Source organism: Mustela putorius, unplaced genomic scaffold (genome assembly GCF_011764305.1).
Source record: "Mustela putorius furo isolate JIRA1106 unplaced genomic scaffold, ASM1176430v1.1 tig00000145_pilon_pilon_pilon, whole genome shotgun sequence".
Classification (NCBI taxonomy): domain Eukaryota; kingdom Metazoa; phylum Chordata; class Mammalia; order Carnivora; family Mustelidae; genus Mustela; species Mustela putorius.
In genome coordinates this window covers 19,055,734-19,078,280 of record NW_025421294.1, presented here as the reverse complement: position 1 = coordinate 19,078,280, position 22,547 = coordinate 19,055,734, and the positions used below count along the sequence as shown (strand labels likewise).

General features: G+C 40.6%; 1 protein-coding gene across 5 annotated transcripts in view; it reads left to right on the top strand.

The window, feature by feature from the left end:
- ARHGAP26 (Rho GTPase activating protein 26) overlaps positions 1 to 22,547 on the top strand; it is a 437,396-nt gene that overhangs the window by 126,548 nt on the left and 288,301 nt on the right. For all 5 annotated transcript variants that reach the window (XM_045075346.1, XM_045075348.1, XM_045075347.1 and 2 more), the window contains exons 7-10: positions 4,275 to 4,379; positions 5,900 to 6,029; positions 9,803 to 9,903; positions 15,651 to 15,745. In XM_045075346.1, the coding sequence (XP_044931281.1) occupies positions 4,275 to 4,379; positions 5,900 to 6,029; positions 9,803 to 9,903; positions 15,651 to 15,745 (431 nt within the window). The remainder of the gene's footprint in view (positions 1 to 4,274; positions 4,380 to 5,899; positions 6,030 to 9,802; positions 9,904 to 15,650; positions 15,746 to 22,547) is intronic.

Below are 22,547 nucleotides of genomic sequence, written 5' to 3'. Positions count from 1 at the left end.
GTTTTCAGATGAGGAAATGGCAGCACATTTGTTCTTTAAGGTGACATCTGGTACCTGGCAGAAGTGGCATGATCTGGCTCTTAGTCTCTCTGAAACAGTATTTGATTGCTTACATGTGGAAAGAAAACCAGCAAAAAAATTTATTGAAATGAATTTCTGGGGCACTTGGTGTGGGTATTTATATTTTGAGGTGGTTGCAGTCAAGGGAATCTTCCAGCCATTCAAGGAACCTCCATGCTTACTGACTATGTTTATTTGTTTCTTAGAAAGTAACTTCAAGTACCAGGATGTTACTGACCTTCAGAAAAAAGAAACAAAATTTTAGTGTTCCAGGGAAGAAAATTCAGACTTCTGGGATCTAAACCATATTTTTGTGTGTGTGCTCTGGAAGCTTTTATTTTCTTGTTGAGGTACTAAATGTTCTGGAGATTTTGGATTGCAGATAATGACATCCTGATTTCTTGAAGGTGAAGCCACGTTCCATCTGTTCTCTGCGTTTTCATGATTGAAGGTTATGGAGTGCTACAGAGAACTCATTCCCCACATTCATCAGACATTGCATTCTCTGAGTTGTACCTTGAGAATATTTTTTGGTGCTTTGCCTTCCTGTCCTTTCTCACTACTTCTGCCCCATCGTAGATCTTATTTTTTCCTTTGATTTGTTGCATACTATCTTGGGTTCCCCACCTTCCTCAGGCCGGGCTGGACACTGCCGCCACAGTGTATCTTATAACACATCCATCTAAGTATATCCGTCTCCTGAACAGCTCCTGTTGGCACTTCTGTGCTAAGGCTATTACATAGGTGATCTCTGTCTTCATCACCACCCAGTGCAGTAGTAGGTCACATTAGTGTCCTCCTGGAAAAGCGGAGTTACAGGACATTACATGGCTTGCCCCTTGCAGCTTTTCATCACTCTACTATCTGCCCGTCTCTTTGTCATGCAAATGAGTCATTGTTGGTGTTTATATTTGGAGGGCTACCATAACCAAGTACCACCAACTGGGTTCTCAGAACAAAAACTGACTGCCTCTCATAGTTCTAGAGGCTAGAAGTCCAAGATCAAGGTGTCAGCAAGGCCATGCTCCCTCCGAAAGCTGTAGGGAGGTTCTTGTTTCTTCCTTGTAGCTTCTGGTGGTTTGCTGGCAGTATTTGGCATTCCTTGCTTAATAGGTACATCACTGTTCTCCCAGTCCTCATGTGGGTGTGATCTCTCTGCTTCTCTGACCAAATATCCCCTTTTTATGAGGCCACTGGTCATTTTAGATCAGGACCTGTGGGCCTGATTTTTAACTTGAATATCTCCATAAAGTCTCTATTTTCAAATAAAGTCACATTCTGTTACTGGGGTTAGGACTTCAACATAATTTTTTTGTCAGCGTTGGGGGAACACTATTCGGCCTATAACAGTAGCTTTATTCTATGAATGGAAACAACCTAAATTTATCAGATAGTCCAGAATGGTACAATTGTTGCCAAATGGAACACTTACATTTTTGCTCACTTAAAAAAAAAAAATGTGTGTGTGTGTGTGTATGTGTGTGTGTATAACTAAAAATATCTATTCTTATTTTCTTGCAGACAACATAGCTAAATACACACACACACACGTGTGTGTGTGTGTGTGTGTGTGTGTGTGTGTGTAACTAAAAAATATCTATTCTTATTTCCTAGCAGACCTATTCCTATTTCCTAGCAGACGTGCTAGGAAATAAGAATAGATATTTTTTAGTTATTTTTCTGAAGAGAATAAGGAAGGGGGTCCTTGAAGGCAAAAGGAGGTGGGGCAGGTCTTTCTTTGGTATTTCCTTTGTTGTGCTATGATTCCGTGGCTCTGACTGTTCAGGGAGGAGTCTTTATGGCTGTGCTGACTTATCTGCCAACCAAGGTGAGGCTACAATAAGCTTATCCTCTTTGTGTTTGAGTACAAGCATTTCTTTGAGGCAGATAGACGATCCCATCTCTGGGGTCTTTCTGTGGGCCTCACCCAGCCCTCTGTGGAGTAGACTTTCATTTCCCACTGGGTAATGGATTCATGCAATGTGTGGGAAGGGGATGTCAGGAGGTGGACCAGGGGAAGAGAGATGCCGCCAGGGGAGAAGGGAAGTGGGCCAAAGATAACAATATCTATGGAATCATTTCCCATAGAGAAGCGGACAATCAAGTATGATAGCAAAGGAAGTGAAAACCAAAATAAATACTAGGAACTCTCTGCCTTGGAGTACTTGTATGCACGCCCAGGTGGTGTCCTAGAGAGCTATTGGAAGATATTTAATTACCTTGGGCAAGAGAGGCCCTGTTGACTTTAAGTGGAAGATAAATCAGAGTTAACAGGAGAAATGACTTTAGAATTAGCTGCTTATCTTCTGTTATTATTCTGTAGGAGTGGATGATTCAGTGCCTTGGAAAAGTGATGGGCACAGCATTCGAAAATGGAGGGCGAGGGGTGGAGGGAAGGAAAAGATAAGAAACAATAGTTTTCACTGTGAACGCTGACACTAGGTTTGGCATAAGTGTCTTGGAGTCATCTAGGAAAGGAAAGCCTAAGCTTTCCTTTCAAAAAAAGTATTTTATATAGTGGAAGTTCAATAGCTTCCAACATCTTTCAAGAAAAGAATTTATTATTAGTCTTTGGTGATTCTATGTGGTTTACCACTCATTCATTGATTTACATAAGTGATCTGTTTATGGTGTCACAAGATATTTTTTGAGCCAGACATCTTTGACCAGCAAGGCCTGTTTTCTGACTTCCCATAAGGATCTAAAGGGGTAGTTGCCCTGGAGACAGTAGCAGTAGGTTATCATATTATTTAAAAGCAGGGTTTTGCCTTACTTCACAGTATAGAGCTCTTTGATCAACTGGGCTGGGCATGTGTCTCAATCCAAAAACCATTCTTTGCTCGTAACTCAGGTAGAGTAGCACCTACCTTAGTGCTTCCCACTCCTGCCACAAGCCAGGTGGGAGATGAACAGGGGTGGGCTGAGTTTCCCTTGCCATCATTGTTAGGACTACCTCTTAGAAGAGGAGAGTTAGGTGAAAAATAAAGTGAGAATATGTTTAATTACTAGTATGTTTGTTTTAGGAACTGGAAAATTAAATACCGATATAAAGCAAGGCACCTGCATCTTGTTGTAACATGTGTTAGAGGCAGATCAGGGAGGTCAGAGTAGACTACTCAGAGAATGTGAGTTGAAAAGTTCGAGTTAGAACAGGGATGGAGTCCCCAAATGCAGTACAACAGAATTTGTGACAAGGTAAAGTTCTGGTTTCTCTAAAACCTTGTTGAAGCTTTTATTATAATCCTTTCTCCAGGTTGAGATTTGGAACTGAGGCAGGAAGCCTAGAACTTGGGAAGGGGCCAGGGAAACCCAACAACAGTAGCTTTGTGTGTAGGTTCTGGGAGGAAATAAGGTAGGAATATTGGTTGAGCCTAGAGAAGTGAAGACTGACAGGGCGCAGGGAGGGAACATTCATAGTTTTCAGAGTGTGAAGGTGTGTTGTGAGAATCAGGCTGAGTAGATGTTTTCACTTTTCACTGAATATAAGACTACAAAGTGAATGGATTTAGTACCTTTGAGCTCGAGGGGATGATAATTTAGGGGAACCGTCATAACTGAAGATGTGGGAACATGGGAATATTTTAATAATAGCATCCCTAGTGTTTATTGTGGATAGTTTAGGGACAGCCCAGAAGCACATTTGAGCTGAAGTCTGAGCCGGGTGATTTTCTTTGATTTAGCTTTGCCTGTTATATGCTGCGAACTCAGGACATACCATCTTCCTCTTCTCCTCTCTCTGTTGGCTGTCAATATAACTACACTTTTCTGGGTGGTAACCTGATAATACAGATGTATTTGATGGAGACTGTGTTGGACTTGAAGGAGACTGGTCTTCAATTTCTGAAGAAATGATTTTCTTTGAAGGTACTGAGGCTCCGATTAAGAGCTTGGATGCTGATGGCGAGGAGACCTGGTTTCAAATCCTGGTTGCTGCTTACTTTGTCTTTTGGAGCAAGTTACTTAACCTCTCTGAACTTGCTTTCTCAATATGGAAATGGAGACAACAGTAGTACTTACATGCTAGGCTGTTAGGAGCATTTAGTGAGAGCAGACATATGTTACCAGTGCCAGGCATTCAAGGAAGCTTAGTAGGTGATAGCCATTTTTGTTACCGTATTTTAGCTTTTCAGATCAAGGTTCGGAACTCAGGTTAAAACTGCATAATACCTGTTCAGCATGCTAATGTGGACTCTGCCCTTCTTCTTTCATTGCAGCTCCTGGCATTCTTGCAAGGACTCTTCACTTTCTATCACCATGGTTATGAGCTGGCCAAGGATTTCAGCGACTTCAAGACTGAATTGACCATTAGCATACAGAATGTGAGTGGGCAAAGGGATAAGCTTCCTTTCCCTGGTTGAGGAAAGGGAAGAACACAAAGTATGGGTCTGATTGCATAGAGATCACTTATTTGGATTGGAACACAGATGAGGATGATGGGTCTCGCTTGGGTTCAAAGGGCAGCTGGGGGCAGGTATTTGTAGGGTGCTTGGTGGCCCCAGGTTAGAACATCATCCTCTTTTCCATTATTTCTAAGCACTATTTATGTTCTCGGAAGTCCTGCTGATATTTTTGTTTTAAATCTGTAGCACCAGAGTCAGGATTTCCTTTGGCAGTGCAAGGTCCGGCCTCCCTTCTGTGCATCTAGCTACTTGGCCACAAGAGACCTTGGAGGGTGTTCAGGGGTTGGGGGTGGGGCATACATGCTGGCCTCCACTCAAAGGATATGATCTTGTTCAACTTTCAATAATGCTCACAGGAAATCCAAGTCAGAGCCTTTTACTCTGTCTCCTTCCCCAAATATTAACCAGCGGGACCTTTTGGTGCTCAGAATTGTACTAAGGGTCTTTGGTTAGCAGTTCCTGATCTCAAGCCCCTGATTCACTGTGTGGCTGGCTATATTAGTCTGCATGTTGTCTTTGTCTCCAGATGATGCTGTGTGGAAAAGAAATCCAAGTGTTGCCTTGTGAGTTGTATTGCATGGGTTTAGAAACCTGAAGCTTGCCCTGCCATGGTTTTCTGTGTTGTTTCGGAAAACAGGAAGTTGCAGAGGACAAGGTTTCACAAAGCATGGCTTCCCCTTAGGCCAGCTTCCTCAGAAGGTAGACTCAGAAGTGGAGGGTTACATGTAGCAGGTTTACAGGGGAGTAACATCAGCAAAATCACCTGTGTGAGAGAGGACAGCAGACCCTTGCAGGAGAAGTTTAGCTGTGAGGCCTCAGTCAATGCCCTGGGGTGTCCTGGAGCTGATACGGACCTTCACAGTGGCCTCAATAGAAGCAAGGGTACCAGACTTTGGGCCCCTTCCCCTTTTGCCCTAGCCTTGACTAGTCATGGTGTGCAGGTTGCACTGGGGGAAAGGAGTTACCTTGAGTGAGGAAGCTCCCTTTTTGAGGAGGGAACCACCTATGAACCATCAGCAAGTGGCATTCCTGCAGTTGGAGAAACAAGTCCCTTTGTTTTAAAAGCCAGCCACATAGTGAAGCAGGACCTTGGGGACCATTTTTTGAACTATCTGAATCAGGGTCCCTTGGGATGCTTGTTTAAAATACACATTTCTAGGTCCAGAGGTAATAAATTAATCTTCAGGGGACGAGGCCTGGACATTTGTATTTTCTCCACATTCTCCAGGTGACTTTGATGGTCTTGACAGTTTGAGAGTCATTCTGGTATAGGACTTTAAGGTCAAAAGGTAGGTCTTGAAAGTGAATATTTGCTTAATTCCTAGGTGGTTAAATGTTCCTTACCTGGTTTTAGGTTTCCATAGGTTGATGTTATAAATTGTTAGAGATGGGAACAAGGTTTCCTTTCTTTGATTTAAATAAAATGCCTTTCATCCTAGACAAGAAATCGCTTCGAAGGCACCAGGTCAGAAGTGGAATCACTGATGAAAAAGATGAAGGAGAACCCCCTTGAGCACAAGACCATCAGTCCCTACACCATGGAAGGGTACCTGTACGTTCAGGAGAAACGTGAGTGTTGGTGGCAAATAATAGCTTGGCATGCCTTTTACCCAGGAGGTAGAGGGTATAGTTAGTAGTGCCTAACTTAGAGCACAGCTTCTATAAATATAGATTTGGGTGAATGAGAGTAGTTGATAGTTGACAGTAGAGTTTTTTAAGGGAAAGGTATCCAAAGGTCTTGTCTACCTCCTCATGATGGGTTCTATTTTCTTTGTAACTGGAAATTCCCTCGGGAACCTGGAATTCACTGAGGCTCTGTGGTGGTGTTTTTTCTCTGTAGTGTCACACTTGACATGTCTGCACCCTTAGCATGGCTTTATCTATCACACTCTTGGTATAGAGGCTCTGGAAGGGCCTTGCATGCTTGACCTTATCGTATGTTAGCAGTCATATCCTTGGGTGGAGTTATTATGGAGTGAATTTGTTCCATTAAAGACTTGTTTCAGCAGGGACCAAACAGTCATGACTTAGGCCCTCTCCCCACTTTATTTAGTTGCTGTCATTTCAACACTTAAATTTTATGAGTAGAAATACAAACTCACTCTGAGAGGTAGGAAGAGAAATCCATTGTCCTGCCCATGAGATGTCAAGGAAAGAAACACCAGGTGCTGCTCACCCAGACTTCTCTGTGATGACTCACAGACTACTGTGCAAGGCCTGGGGAAAGGCTTTTTAATAGGGCTGTGCTATGAGGGTAGCACTTCCAGACTTAGCTCATAGAGTGCTAGTGATAGAAGAAAGTCAATTTTTTTTTCTTTAATGGACAGTTCTCCTAATCTTCCATTCCTCCTTTTTTAGTTGGATGTGTTACTCCTCCCAGATTTTTGTGGGTTTCGTACTCTTTATTGTCCTTTTGTTGATTCAGGGCAAGGCAAATGTCTTCATTCCTAGAAGCTTACTAATGGAACAAAACACTTGATTTCAGTGATTATTCTAGCTAGTGATTGCTCAAAAGTTTGCTTGGCCCCAAAATTGTTGCCTCGTGACAATGGGGGCAGTAGTAGGGTTTGAGGTTGGACACATTGGATATCTTGAGGGGTTTTATGCCCTTTATTCTTACAGGGATGAGCTTGTTGAGGTTTGTAAGAAGTGGAAGGTACTGTAGTATTGGGTTTTCTGTAAGCCTCAATGTAAGATGTTAACCTTTTTGCCTAATGAGAAGATCCAGCCCAAAAAGTTTAAGGTTAACTTGAATATAGTTCAGAGTCCACTTATAATACTTAATTTGTTAATATTATTCACTTACATATATAAAATCTGCACTCACATTAATAATCCAATTTTATTCAAATACTTCATGTGCCTTTTAAAACATGAATGTCTTGATTATCATTAAAACAAGATTTTAACTCTCAAACCTCTGAGTCTAGAGCATATCAATGGGATATAGCTCTTTTTATTTAAAAGTTTTGGTAACTTATTGCTTAGAATAATTTGAACCTTGAATAAAAAATTGCAAGAAGAGTGTAATGAACAGCCATATGCTCTTTATCTAGATGCATGAATTTTTACAATTTTCCCACAGTTAAAGAGTTTTTTTCTTTTTCTGGGTATGTATGTACTCACATAACAGTGACAGAGACATACACACATTGCCATTTTTTCAGAATCCTTTTGGAACAGATTCCATACTCCATACTCCTTTTCTTTAGTGTGTATTTTCCAAAAATAAGAATATTATTTTTATGTAACCACAGTATAGTTACTGTATCTAGCAAATTTAACATTAATAAAGTACTTAATGTAAATGACAGTTCATATTCCAGTTTTGTCAGTTGTCCCAGTAATGCCTTCATAAAGCATTTTCTTTTCCTTCTATCTAGAAAGGATTTCGTACTGCATTTACTTGTCATGATCTACTCTGTAATAATTCTTCAGCTTTTCTTTGTCCTTCATGACGTCGACATTTTTGAAGAGAATAAGCCAGTTCATTTCTAGGATTTTCTTTAGTGTGGGTTTGTCTCATTTTTCCCAATGATTAGATTCAGTTTAGGGATCCCTTGTCAAGTCTTACAAAAGTAATATTTGTGTTTTTCTCTGGGTACCACATCTAGTGGCACAGAAAGGCTGTCTGCCCCTCACTGGTGATATTAATTTTGGTCACTCAGTCAAAGTATCATTTAGTTTATCTACTGTACAGTCAAGATTCTTCCCTTGTAGCTCATTAACAGTCTATGGGGAGACCCTTTAAGACTATATCTTTCTCAACAAGCTTTGTCCCCACCTAGAGTTAGCATCCACTGGCAGTTCTTGCCTAAAAGGATAGTTACTGTGATGGTTGCAAAATGGCGGTTTCTCAGCTGTGTAACTCCTCCATGTTTATTAGTTGCCATTTAGTGTACTGCCACAAGGCGACTGCCCTCCCTCTCCTCGTTCTCTTCTTTCCCATCCATCCATCCATCCATCCATCTTTTTGTTGTCAGGATGGAATTAAGGTATTTCTGTTATTCAGTAGGCTAAATCCAAATCCAGTATTATCCTTATTTCTTTGGCTAATCAAATGGTTTAAGGTACAGAACTTGAGGAATCTTTGTGTTGTGCTGTCCTTGGATTTTTTTCTCTGAGCCACAAAAATAAATTAGAATGGTTGGTATTTTTGTCTTTGATGCTTCAATGTAAATACTTACTATGTTGCTTTTTACTTTTTTAGTTTCCTAAGTGCTATTCAACACTTGCTATGAGCACTGAAACCCTGAAAAAGAACTACAAAATCTTTATTAAATCTCCTATTACTACTTAAACAAACAAACAAACAAAAAAAAACACCCAGAAAACATTTCTGTGTTGTGATCTCTGTGACATCTAAGGCAATGATTGAGGGCCTTGGAAGGTTATAATGCTGATTATCCCTTCTTTCCCTAATGATATTTTATTATTCAAAATAAGGTAATTTGGGGCTGCCTGGGTGGCTCAGTGGGTTAAGCCTCTGCCTTCAGCTCAGGTCATGATCTCAGGGTCCTGGGATCAAGTCCCACATCGGGCTCTCCACTAGGCAGGGAGCCTGCTTCCTCCTCCTCCTCTCTCTCTCTGCTTGCCTCTCTGCCTACTTGTGATCTCTCTCTGTCAAATAAATAAAATCTTAAAAAAAAAAAACAAGGTAATTTGCCAACCACCAGGTAAAATCAGAGACTGTTAGGATTTGACTGAAGGGCATTCTTCCTCTTCCCTGAGGGATAATACTGAGGGACAGACTCCTTAGATTACATTTGGGTATTTATAGTTACTTCCATTTACATCTCTGTGTCAGAGTTTGCCTGTCTGCTTTTCAGATCATCTTGACTTTTGCTAAAGTACAGATTAGGGGTTTGGCAGTAGGTCAGAACCCTTGTATGTCTTTGCAGAGAGTTGCAGAGCAGCTGTGTGGGAAGCATGAAGTCATCATGCCAGATGGGAACAGTGACAGGCACTTCGAGGAGCTTTTCTGTGTTCTTTCTTCAGTCATCTTACTCCTGTCAGGGAAGAAAGGAAACTTCAAGTGGAGATTGATGATGGGAAAGTGAATTAATTTCCCCAGGGAACCTCTACTTCCCTTGTATTTTAAGACCCATTGGATCTTGCATTTAGTGGGAAACAGTTTTCCTTGGTCCCTGGGGAAAGCTTGGGGTCACTTCCATTTCCAGCCTGTGGGATCAGATTTCTGCCTATTCCAGTCTAGCTGGTGGAGACTATATTGCCCCGAGAAATGGTTTAAGGGTAGGTGAGCATTGTGGGTTATGGGTTGTGTGTGTTTCCAGTATGCTTTCGACACATAGAGATGTTTCATGGGAAATACTACCTTGCAGGTCACTTTGGAACGTCTTGGGTGAAGCACTACTGTACATATCAACGGGATTCCAAACAAATCACCATGGTACCATTTGACCAAAAGTCAGGAGGAAAGGGGGTGAGTTCATGTTTAAAATTTCATGCTTGATTTGCTTGGCTAAATAGGAAGGTTATAATGCATATGTATAGCAACACCTTCATTGTGTCATTGTCATTTTCTTTTCTTGTTTTTAAGTTTTTGTTTTTTTTTTTTAACTGAAGTATCATTAGCATTCAGTATTACATTTGGTTTTATGTATACAATATAATGATTCAACAATTATATACATTACTCAGTGCTCATCACAGTACGTGTGCTTTTAAACTCCTTCATCTATTCCACTCAGCCTCCACTCACCTTCCCTCTGGTAACCACCAGTTTGTTCTCTATTTTTAAGAGTCAGTTTTTTTGTCCATCTTTTTTTTGGTTCATTTGTTTCTTAAACTGCACATGTAAATGAAATTATATGGTATTTGTCTAACTCTGTCTGACCTATTTCACTAAGCATTATACCCTCTAGGTCCATCTATGTTATTGCAAGTGGGAACACGTCATTGTTTTTCATGGCCGAGTAATATTCCTTTTTATATCCCTGTTTCATTCTTTCGCATGTGACTGTTTTCCCAGCACTATTTGTAAAAGAGACTGTTTTCTTCATTGTATATTCTTGCCTCCTTTGTTATAGATTAATAGATCATATAGATACGGGTTTATCTGTGGATTCTCTATCCTGTACCATGGAGGTATATATCTCTTTTTGTGCCAGAACCATACAGTTTTGATCACTGCAGCTTTATTAATTAATTAATTAATTTGACAGACAGAGATCACAAGCAGACAGAGAGACAGGCAGGGAGAGAGAGAGAGAGAGAGGAGGAAGCAGGCTCCCTGCCGAGCAGAGAGCCCAATGCGGGGATGGATCCCAGCACCCCGGGATCATGACCTGAGCTGAAGGCAGAGGCTTTAACCCACTGAGGCTCCCAGGTGCCCCATCACTGTAGCTTTGTAGTATATCTGGAAATCTGGGATTGTGGTATCTCCAACTTTGTTATTCTTTCTCAAGATTGCTTTGCTGTAATTTTCCCACTTTTATACAATAATTCCAGGAGGAATAGTAGACAGTAATTATAGCAGTAATTAGACAGTAATTATAGCAAAGCGAATATTCTTAGCTTAAAGTTCTTTTAAGAACTACAACTAAGAAGGATTCTGGTATTTCATAAATATACATTACTAAGTATGTCAAGTGTGTTTAGATGCTAGAGATCCCTGGGTGGCATTGTCCTATGAAATTGATGGATGTCACTCTTACTTGATGCAAAGAGGGTTGCCAGCTATCGTGTAGGTGTCCCGATTATCTGTTGCTGTATAACAGATTGCCGAAAAACTTAACTCTTTTTTCCTAAAGATTTTATTTATTTATGTATTTGAGAGAGAAAGCATGAGCTGGGGGAGAGGGGAAGAGGCAAGGGGAGATGCAGTGAGAAAGGCAGAGGGGGAGGGACAAACAGACTCCCCACTGAGCAAGGAGCCTGACTTAGGGCTCCATCCCAGGACTTGGAGATCATGACCTGAGCTAAAGTTAGAGGCTTAACTGACCGAACAACCCAGGTGCCCAAACTTAGCAATTTTTGAAACAACACCAGTCATTTTAGTATTTCTCACAGTTTCTGTGGGTCAGGAATTGGGCAAGCATTTGGATGGGTGCTTTGGGCTCAGGGTTTCTCAGGGGCTTCCAATCAGATGGTGGTAGGAGCTGGAGCAGTGAGGGTTTGAAGTCACTAGAGACTGGTCAGTCATGATTTTGTTTTTCTCCTGATTTTGTTCCTCCCCTTCCCTCTTTCCTTCCTGCTCTGTATTGTCTCAGGGTCTGTCCATCTCGTTTCTCAGTGGAAGATTGGTTGGGTTTTCTCATAGCATGGTGGCCTCAGGGCAGCTAAAGATGTCAAGAGTGAATATTCCAGCAAAGAAAGCGGAGACTGCCTGTAGCCTTATAAGTCAAACAGCCTTCCTTTTGCTCTGTTGTTTGAAGCTCACCCAAGCCCATCCAGTTTCATGGGGAGAGCATGCAGACCAGCCACTTAATGGGAAGAATATTACAGACACATGGTATGAAGAATGTTAGGATAGAAATACTCTTGTAGCCGGCTCTGACCATATAGGCCCTGTTGTCACTGTGCCTTTCTCTTTTCCTCTGGGCTCCCTAGCTGTAGCCTGAGTGCATTTCCTCTTGTGGTAATGTGTCTTTTCTCTCTGGCTGCTCTTAATGTCTTTATTTTTTCCTTTTGGTTTCTACATTTCATAATGATGGTCCCATTTTTTTTTTCATGCTTTTGTTCTTGGGAATGTGGGGCCTTACTGTATTTGGAGATTGGTGTCTTTTAGTAACTTTGGGAGATTCTTATCATTTATAATTTTGAATCTTGCCTCCTCTCCATGTCTCCTGGGCATAACTCCTTTGGGAGATAGCTATCTATTTTTAACAGAAGCATTTATATTTTTCATCTGTCTGTATTTCTGGATTCCATTCTACATAATTTCCTTGATTCTATGTTTAAATAATTTTTAAGCTGTGTCTAATATGTTGATGAATTAGTCCCCAATAAGCATTCCATCTCTGGTTCTCTCTGTGGCACACTGTGGTGTGGTATGTTGGGTTTGTGAGGGCATTACAGAGGGGCAAGCATTGCAGAGGCTAAGAGCACCAGCTTTGAAATTAGACTGCCCAGCTCAGTAATGTTAGATGCATCTGTCATTACCGTTGGCTACTCTATCAGACTCTCCCCTTAGTCTGTACCACTTCCAATTTTTCTTCTTTGCTTTTTTTTTACTTAGGCCACAGTACCAGAATTTATCAGCATCTCTTTCCCTTCCATGTATTAAAGAAGAATATACCAAAGCTCTTTTAATATTTTAAGAGTGGAGTAATATCAGGAAAACAACATTGTTCAAATATAGAAACAAAGAAATTAAGGAGTCGGAAGAGATATTAAACATTAATCACTGGGTATTCCCTAGTTTTTATACAATGGAAATAAGAGTTAGACTTGCTCCCCTGGGTTGAGCCATAGTCCTTTTCCAATCTGTCTTTCTAGAAATGAGCATCCCTAAATTATTTTCTCACACTCTTTATTTTGGGACTTTTGACCTTGTGGTTTCCTAAATCTTCAAAGAAGAACTTTTTTCTGTTTGGTCTTATCCCACTGAGAAGTGAATAACAGAGACCAATTATGGTGGATGTGTGGAACTCCCACATTTTCTGTGAATTAATAGTAAACACCTCACTGGGTTGTTAAGAAGTTTGTATGAATTAGTATATATACTCTTAGAAGAGAGCTTGATACACAATGAGTTCTAAATTAGGAGTTTAATAGTACAATAATTAATTTTCCTAATAATTCCTTAAATTTATTTTCTATTTTTCCAAGTCCACGTATTATCCTATATTATCCTGTTAATCCAGTTTTCTCCTTCATAGAGGAGGAAATCGAGGTCTCTCGAGAGAAAAAGTGATTTATAAAGCCGTACAACTGGTGAGTTACAGAGCCAGTACTCAGACCCTGATTCTGGAGTGTGCATCTCCTGAATCGAAGGTGGCTGCTCCTAATAATAGTAACAATAATAACAGAAAAATATATAAAATAATGGCTGTCCTTGACATCACTCTATTTCCTCAGCTTTAGGGTGGAGGGAATAGGAAGACTGACTGTCTGGAGGTGATGTCATCTTGGTTTGTACAGGAGAATCATTTGACATCTTTACATATGATATATGTGTTTGTACAAAGCTCTCCTAGTAAGTGGAGGTAGACTTAACATAGGTAATAGGGTGGATTTTTTTTCCCCCTAACATGCTTTTTCAATTCGCTTTCCTTCACCTTGCTGTCCATTTCATTTGGATTATTTTCCTGTAAAAGTACCTGCTTTTCTCTTAACTTCAGGGAAGGGTATGTGAGCAGATTTGTTCTACCATCTTGGATATCAGACTGCCTGTGGCGAAAGAGAATTCTCCTGTGTCCTAGCCTCTGAGATGAGGCAGCTCTTTCTGTGTGAGGCCTGGAGCAGTCCAAAGCTGACCTTGTCCCTTCCCTTGCTTAAAACCCTTCATTATTTTCCCCATGCTCTCAGGTTGATGGATCATAATGTGTATGATTTGGCTCTTGATTCCCTCAGACTCTTTCATACCAGTTTGCCTTTCACTCTGGGATTGAACCATACTAGCTGGTTTTCGATTCCTCCCAGGCTCCATGGACCCTGATCACAGGACCTTTCCACCTGCTATTCTCCACCTCCTAAAAAACACAGTAGATGTAAAGCTGGTGAATATAAACCATCTCTCGCTAGGTCTTCTGTGTTTTGTGTGGTATTTTGACTAGGGGGTGGTTAAGTTTTACCATAGGAAGTCATGTTTCCTATTTCAACAAATTAGGCAAGTTTACTAGTTTTCCCCCTTGTTTAGAGAAAAAGATTGGCAAAGGCAAGAGAAACAGGAACCCTACATTCTTATATGGGAAAAAGAGAAGAAATCAGGGACAGAAACCCTTATGTTTTTAGGCAATAAAAGATGAAAGTGTTGGATTCTTTTGTATGAAAGGATACTACTCAGCAGTGAAAAGAAACAAACTCTTGATTTGCACAACACATGTGAATTGCAAAAGAATTGTGCCAAGTCAAAAAAGTCAGAAATAAAAGGGCACATACTCTGTGATTCCATTTATATAAAATGATAGAATATGCTAACTAATCTGTATGACAAGAAAGCAGATTCACTATTTGCCTGAGGGTAGACAGGGTGGAGAGATGGAATTCAACAGATAAGGAAACTTCTGGGGGTGATGGAAATGTTCATTAGCTTGATTGTGGTCTTGATTTCTGGAGAGATACAGAAATTAAAAACTCAAAAATTGACATGTACAATTTATTATACATTATATACACCTGTGAAGGTGTTAAGAACTTGTTTATTGAACATCTGTTCTGTTCCAGGGCCTATATGGGCTCTGGGAACACAGGAATCAGCAAGAACAGACACATTCCCTGCCCTCAGGGAGCTTCAGTCTAAGGAGGAGGGAGACATGATTGGAATCATCGCCCTCATCAATGGACAGTTCTAGCTACAATTAGTGCTGTGTGAAAGATGAAGTTCATGGTGCTATGTGAACATGTCTTGGGATATTTGACCTGGTCCAGAAAGGCCTTCCTGAAAAAGTGAAGGCAGTGAAACACAGAAACTCAGAGTCAGGAGATCTGCAGGTCATCTGGTTTAACCCTAATCAGCCCTGCAAATTAGGAGTGCCTGGGTTGCTCAGTCAATTGTGTCCAACTCTTGGTTTTGGCTCAGGTCATGGTCTTAGGGTCATGAGATAGAGTTCCCCATCAGGCACTGTGCTCAGTGAGGAAACTGCTTGTCCCTTTCCCTTCCCCTTTGGCTCCCCCCTGCCCATCCCTCTGCTTTTGCACTCCTGTTCTCTCTCAAATAAATAAATAAAATTTTAAATACCCGCAAATTAAACCTGTTGCAAACATTGCCAACAAGAGTTGATGTAGCATGGGTTGATGCTTATCGTTATGATATTCTAGAACCAAATTAAAACAAGAGATATTTGGCTCAAAGTAAAACTTGGTTTGCAGGTTTTAGCTGTGTGAGGCTCATGGGTGAGGGAAGGTTTTTGGTCAACATTCCACCTTCCTGTGTGTTATGAACACTCAGGCTTGAGAAGATGGGTGATCACTCTGGTTGATGTGGTGTGTTTGTGGTATGCTGGAGAGGCACATAGCATAGCCTGTGGTCAGGCCTCATTTTGATAGTCTCTATGCTTCCAACAGGGAGAAGATGAATCTGTCACCCTGAAATCCTGCACCCGGCGGAAAACAGACTCTATCGAGAAGAGATTTTGCTTTGACGTAGAAGCAGTAGACAGGTGAGTAGCAGTCACACTTTGCTCAGGAGCAGATATTACTGGGATTTTTATTAGGATTATTTGGAATTTTTACCTTTTCCATTCAGTCAGAGCTTTTCTGTCCTCTGATCCCCCACCACCCCTCCTTTTCCAAATACTCACTTTAGAATAGACCTCAGGCCAGTTGCTAGTCTGTAAGGATCAGCATAGCTTCTCCTGTCTTGTAGGTTCAGTACTGAGCCTCTGGTTTGGTTTGCTTTAACATTAGGGCTTTCCTGAGAAGTAATGTTTGTTATCTTAGGAGGTGGAGTAGATGTTTAAAAAAAACTGTTCAGCATGATTATATGAGCTATTTGAGATTTTTTTACATTAAAAATACTTATTTTTTTTAAATTTAAAAAATGGTCCGAAAGGAATCAGGTAAAATGAATGATGGAACAAGTTGTACTCAGTTAAAAAAAGATAGCTTTTAGTTGTAGCATTTCACCTACCACTGTGTGTATATGCCCAGGAAAGACAGCGAACCACTTGTAAAATCACTTTTTGTAGAGGGAGCTCTGTGTTGTAGTCCTCAATATTTATGGAGTCTCATTAAGTTGTGCCATTTCATGGTGTTAAGCCAGTTTGACAACGTTCCAATTCTTTGAAACACTTTACTTGGCAACAGGTTAATTCCTTGAGTGAAAGCCACGTGTTAAGCTTTTTTGTGCTATCTGTTCAAGATCAACAGTGCCAGCCTTAAAGATCCTTAAATCTCAACCTGATTCTCCTATAATGCCATTTCTCCCCTTTATTTAAACATACCACCCCCCTTCCCACCCCCCCGTTTTGTGAAGTCAGTACTTCTGTCCTTTCTGGGACATTTACTTAGGGCCACTTTTTCCGGATTCTAGAAGATGGAGAGACTGAGTGCCTTCTGTGGTGTTGGCATGTTTGGGATGCTTTCTAATGCCCTCTTGTCTCCCTGTAGTGTGGCTGCTGGAGGCTGCTTGAGCTCCTGTGAAGGGAGCATGCACTTTTGCTTTAATCAGAAGTTCATGGAAACTACCTCATCTCTTCAGCATTTAATCATTATACCTTGGACTCTGGAGTTAGGTAGCCGGGCCCTAAATTTGGAATTTGCTGCTTCATAGCCATGTGACTTTTTGCTATTACTACTTAATCTCTCAGGGCCTTGATTTCCTTATCTGGAAAATGAAGCTAGTAATAGTACCTAGTTCCTAGAATTGTAAGGATTTAAGGAGATAATCCACGTAAAATGCTTGGCAGGGAGGCAAATAATAAACGCTCAGCAAGTGTTAGCTGTTATTTGTTAATTAGCTTGTCCCGACGTTCACCAGACTTGATTATTTTATAAGGTTAGACTCTGAATGATGAGAAGTAAACTAATTTATAAAGAAAAGAGTACTCCAGGTCTTCACTGTGTTTGGGGATGTGGGAGGGTAATAGGGAAAGGGTGCATGAGGACATAGGCTGAACTATGGTAGCATAGGGGAATTGCACAGGGTCTTCTTCACACTGAAATTGGTTATTCTTGATTTTAAACAAATCCTAACTCAGGATACTCTAAGCACCTGTATGTGTCTCTGTTCTCAGTATGGAATCTAAGGGAATTCACATTGTTGGCATCCATGAAAGAGGTGGAGAAGACACATATGTTTAAAAGCAGAGTTAGTTGTTTGCTGCTTGTTAACTGTTTCTAGAGACTATCATCTCTTTGGTTATTTGGAAGAAGGTGTGCCTCATGTTGCAGCTGTCCCTTATTTGAAAACCAGCTCAGAAATGATTTCTGAAACTGAATTATTTCCTGTTTTCTTCCTCAGAAGTTTTCCCAGAAGTTTTAGAGAGTTGCTTTTTAGGCAATTAAAACTCAACATGGTGCCTCTGTCTCATTTCCACCTCACGAGTACTTCCTACTATCTTTCCCCTTGATTATAACCTAAAAGCTTTGTATGTCCCAATTATAAGCTGAAGGCAAATGTGTCACATAGAACATACTGAGTGGGTTTGGGAAGTGGATTTCTCCTAAGTTCTGTTTCTGTTTCCCTGGGGATGACAGGGAGGGGGTTTTTAGTCTGGGTTCAGAAAGAGGCTGCTAAATTTCCTCTTAGGAAGCAGGAGGTGAGTAGCTAGTTCTGTTGTATTGCTTATATTTTAAATTTTCTGTATATGTGGTGTTAGGACACCTTAAAATCCCTTCTGGCTGGGGAGAGATTGTCCCTTCCAGAGCCAGCTAATTCTTAGAGATAGCGAAGGGCACAGCCTGGAGTATGCCATTGATAGGCAAATTACCCAACTCTGAGCCAGGCTTCCTCCACTGAAACCCTTAATCTCCAAGAGGCAATATTCCTTTGCTTTAATTATCTGAGGTTCAGGTACCAGGCAAGGAGGGCCACTCCTATAGTTTAGAGCCCCCTGAAATTATTCAAACTAGAGGATCAATTGTTGACCCTGCTGTGCTTTGCCTTTCTCTTGGAAACTCCAACAGGAACCACCAGCTAGGCTGTGCCATCATTACTCTTAACAAGTAGCCCTGTGGCTGCTGGCTCTTTCCCATATGGCCCTGTTGGGTATGCCATGCATGCATCCTGTTTCTAGGACCTGGGAGTTTAAGAAACTTTGTTTTCTGAGCTTGAGCATCTTCTGTGTCTCTTGACTTTTACTTAAAATAACATAAAACATATATGAAAAACTTCTCTGTTTTTTATATAGGTCATTATCTTTGATCTCAAAGATTAGGTTATAGTTGGGCAGCATTTTTCCTTATCTGTCTCCTGTTTTGACTTAGTGTCTTTCAGCATTTTTCTTACCCATCCAGGAAGGGACTAAGGAGAGAAGGAAAAACATTTCCATGGGTTCATTGGCAACATTCCTGGGAACTATGCCCAGAGTTCTCTCCTCTGGAAGATTCCTTACACCTTGGTTTTTTCCCCAGTGTGCTTTAGCAAGGAGTTGATTCCCACTGCTTTTCCAATGAGGTATTCTCCTGATACCTCGGCTGTACCTGAATGGCTAGAGAGGTGGAGGGACAAAATGCAAGTTTAGCACTTAGGAAATGTGGAAGTAAAAGGGAAATTGTTCTATTTATAAATGTTTATGTAGCGGCTATTAGTGTTTTACTCTATTGGTACACATGCATGTGAAAGTAGTATTTTTTGACTTAAAATATATGACATGGTGGGTTTTTAGGATTATTCTGAATACTTGTATCTTTTAGACTTAGTGCTGATATTTTATGTTTGTGTGTATGTGTTTTTTTTTTTTTTTAAACAGAGGCTATAGCTTTTAGGAAGTGATATTCCAGCCGGTCAATATTTTTCAGTTTATTACGTCAGCATGTCTGACTGTGTGGTGAGAAATACCTGCACTCAGCATCCATGGGGTGCTCATTAGAACTACAGCTTCCTGGCCCCTGCCCCAGACCTACACAGTCCTTCTGACCCTCCTGGTGAGAGACTATGAAATCCACTTTTGGAATAAGCTCTTCATTTGTCCTTTATTCTCACTAATAATGGATGCAGTAAACACCACGCCTATCACAATACAGATTTTTCAGGGTATGAAAATGTTTCCTTACTAAAAACACTGTGACTAGGAATGACAGTAAAACAAAACAGAACCCCCCCCCCCAAAAAAAAAAAAACGAGGCTTCTTTGTGAAGGAGCTTAAATCTTACCCTTATGGAGGAGAAGAATATAGTAGAAGAGGTAATTTCCAACCTCTCATAAGAGATGACCAGGAAAAAAAGCAACAGCAGCAACCATGGTAAAATTCACTTTTTAAGCTAAAGGTGGAAGAGTGGTGAGAGATCTAGCAGTAAGAGAACACTCTGTAGAAGCTGAATGCTCTTCATACATTCTCATGTTATCCTCACTACAGTCTAGGAGGACTGTGCTCCAGTTAATTCACATTACTGGTGAGGAATCTGTAGTTCAGAGGTATGAGTCTTCCCCAGGGCTTAGGAGGGATTTGAACCGAGGTGCATGGGCACTCACTGCAGGGCACCTTCCTGCCGCAAACTGAGGATATGTTAGAAACGTTTCCAGCATTAAGCCCAGGGCTGTCATTTCTTGGGTTTCAGGGATACCACTGAGTGTTCAACTTGCTAGATGTGAAATCTAAGAAATGCTTTCTCATTATACTCACTTGCACATGGCATCATAAACAAATGGATGAACTAAAGCTGCAAACTAGCTTCTGTTCTTATATTTACTGCCTTGTGACCTCCAGAAGATCCTCACATGGCTAACAGTTTAAAGAAGCAGTACAGAAGAGCACAGGCACATTGCACACAGGTGTCCCACGAATGCTGTGTTTTCGGGGGGGGTACATCTCTTCTCCCTGTTATTTTTAAGGTGACACTCATTTCTCTCTCTCTAGAGAGACTAGCATGAGTCAGAAAGCAATGGGGTATTTATCACTTATTTCATTGTATGACAACGCATTGCTGTTAATTTGTTCTTCCTGAAATGCTGATGAAAAGGGGTTAAGCTCTGACATTTATGTCCTAAAGGAAGAAGTGTTGTGATTCTTTGACCCAGGAACAAGCTGGGAATCAAATTAACTGTTAATTCAGAGTTATGAGATTTAGATCCATAGTTCTTGAACTTTATGCCTGAGGTTCTCTGTAAACTGAATACAATTCAGAAATCTACTTTTAATTCTTATATCTAATTGTTTTTCTTTTGGTATATCAACTAGGCCTATCGTCTCTTCTCAGTATCTTATAGCCTTCTATAGTAACTTCACATAATTTCCTAATCCCACATATTCACATCTTATCTGTCCCTTATTCTCCAGTGCCTTTCTTCAATTCCTTTTCTCAGAACTAGTTTTAGGGGAGGTTCAGACCTGAGAATTTGTTGAAGACCCTTGGTCTGTTCTGAGTAAATATATCATAGGCTGATGTTTTCATATCTTTCCTTCAAAAGGATTTTGTTGTTACCAACATTGAAAAGTTAACATTAGTAGAAACTCTTGTGTCTTTCTTCAATTCCAAAGTGAAAGGTTGTTTAGGTCAAGATATCTTGTCCATTAAATTGATGTGATACTGCTTTGAATTTGTCTTCTGTTTTTGTTTTTAATTCCATTTCAGGACTCTAGCATTAAGACTATTGTAAGGCTTTAAATGAGTGTGTATGACTTGCAGTAGTTGTAGGATGTTGCCACAATATGGTACAAAGAGGAGTATTTTCTTACTTTCTTAGAAGTTGTTTATTAAGAATTGAATTGTATATCCCTCAATTCATAATGTTGAAGTTCTATTCTAATCCCAGTGTCTAAAAATCAAAATTATTTGGAAACAGGCTCTTTCTAGAGGTCATCAAGTTAAAGTTAGGTCATGAGGGTAGGCCCTAATTCAGTGTAACCAATGTCCTTATGAAAAGGAGAGATTTGGATACCGAGACAGATAGGTACTCAGGGAAAGCATCATGTGAGCGTGAAGGCAGAGATGAGGGTGATGTGTCTTCAAGCAAGAGAATACCAGAGATGGCTAGTAAACTCCCAGGATCTAGGACAGAGGCATGGAAAGGATTCTCCTTCACATACCTCAGAAGGAAGCCACCCTGCTAACTGCTTGCTCTTGAACTTCACAGCTTCTTCATAGGCTTGTGAGCTGCTAAATTTCTGTAGTTGTTGTCACCTGTTTGTGGTACTTTGTTAAATCTGTCCTAGCAGAGGAACCAAACCCAGTATTGAATAGGGAGGACCTCTCTCAGTCAAGCAGCAGCAGTATCCCTGACAGCCTTTTAGATGGATGGGCCAGCACATACTTGCTGAAGAAGCCCCACTTCACAAACAGCATGTTGACATAAATTATCTTCCTTACTTTGCATCGTCTTGATGGTAGCCTAACCTTTTTCTAACTTAAAAAAAAAAAATCATTCTTATGTCTTAATATAGAAACAATCTTTGGTGTTTTTTGAATTATCTTTCCATAGCACCGAGCATTTGAAGGTCTGTATTTTATATTGGTTAATTGAATAAGGGCTGGATTTATCATTTTCTTCCTTAAAGTATGCCACCTCTTTTTGAGGGAGTTTAATGTAAAATTCATGGGTAGAAATGGGATTCCATCTAAAAGTAGCTGTTAGTGGTAGTGGTATGTGAGTTACTAATACTTGCCAATCGGGACCTCTCTTCAGTCACTCTCAATAACTCCACCATGCAGCATCCTATGGAAATTAATGAGCAAAAGTAAGGAAAATATTTGTTCAAGCTAATGGATCGTGGTGGAGTCTTCCTCCCAGCATCTCTGGATTTGTTTAAAGAAATTTCTCACAGATGTGACACATGGATATTTTCTCCCATATGTTTTCCAGGAGGAGCCACTAAACCATATGGAAAGTAATAGAAACAAAAGGCTTCATTTTGATGCACTGAATCAATGTAGTCTCTTGAGAGGAGGTGTTTATACTTGAGGAAAGGAAACAATTAGAATACTTTATTTTTTCCAGGACTAGCTGACTCCAGCAGAAGTCCATACATTTGGAGATATTATGTGGAGTACTACACGCCCCATTCCTGGCATTGGCATGGGGGCCAAGACAAGCACAGTCCTTACCTGCAGGGGGTTTGCTTTTGATTGTAGAAAGAGCAAACACAAATGCATATACATACACATTCAAGCAATTAAAGGTATAAACCGGGATGTTGAGTGTTTCAGCAAACTTGGAGGACCAGAAAGCATAGGACAAATGTAACAAACACAGGGACCTAATCCTTCTGTTCGTACAGAGATTGATGGCATGACTGGAATACTCTGAACCTGTTCTTCCTCTCCTTCCCTCCTTCCCTCATTAATGAAGTACAACCACATGCC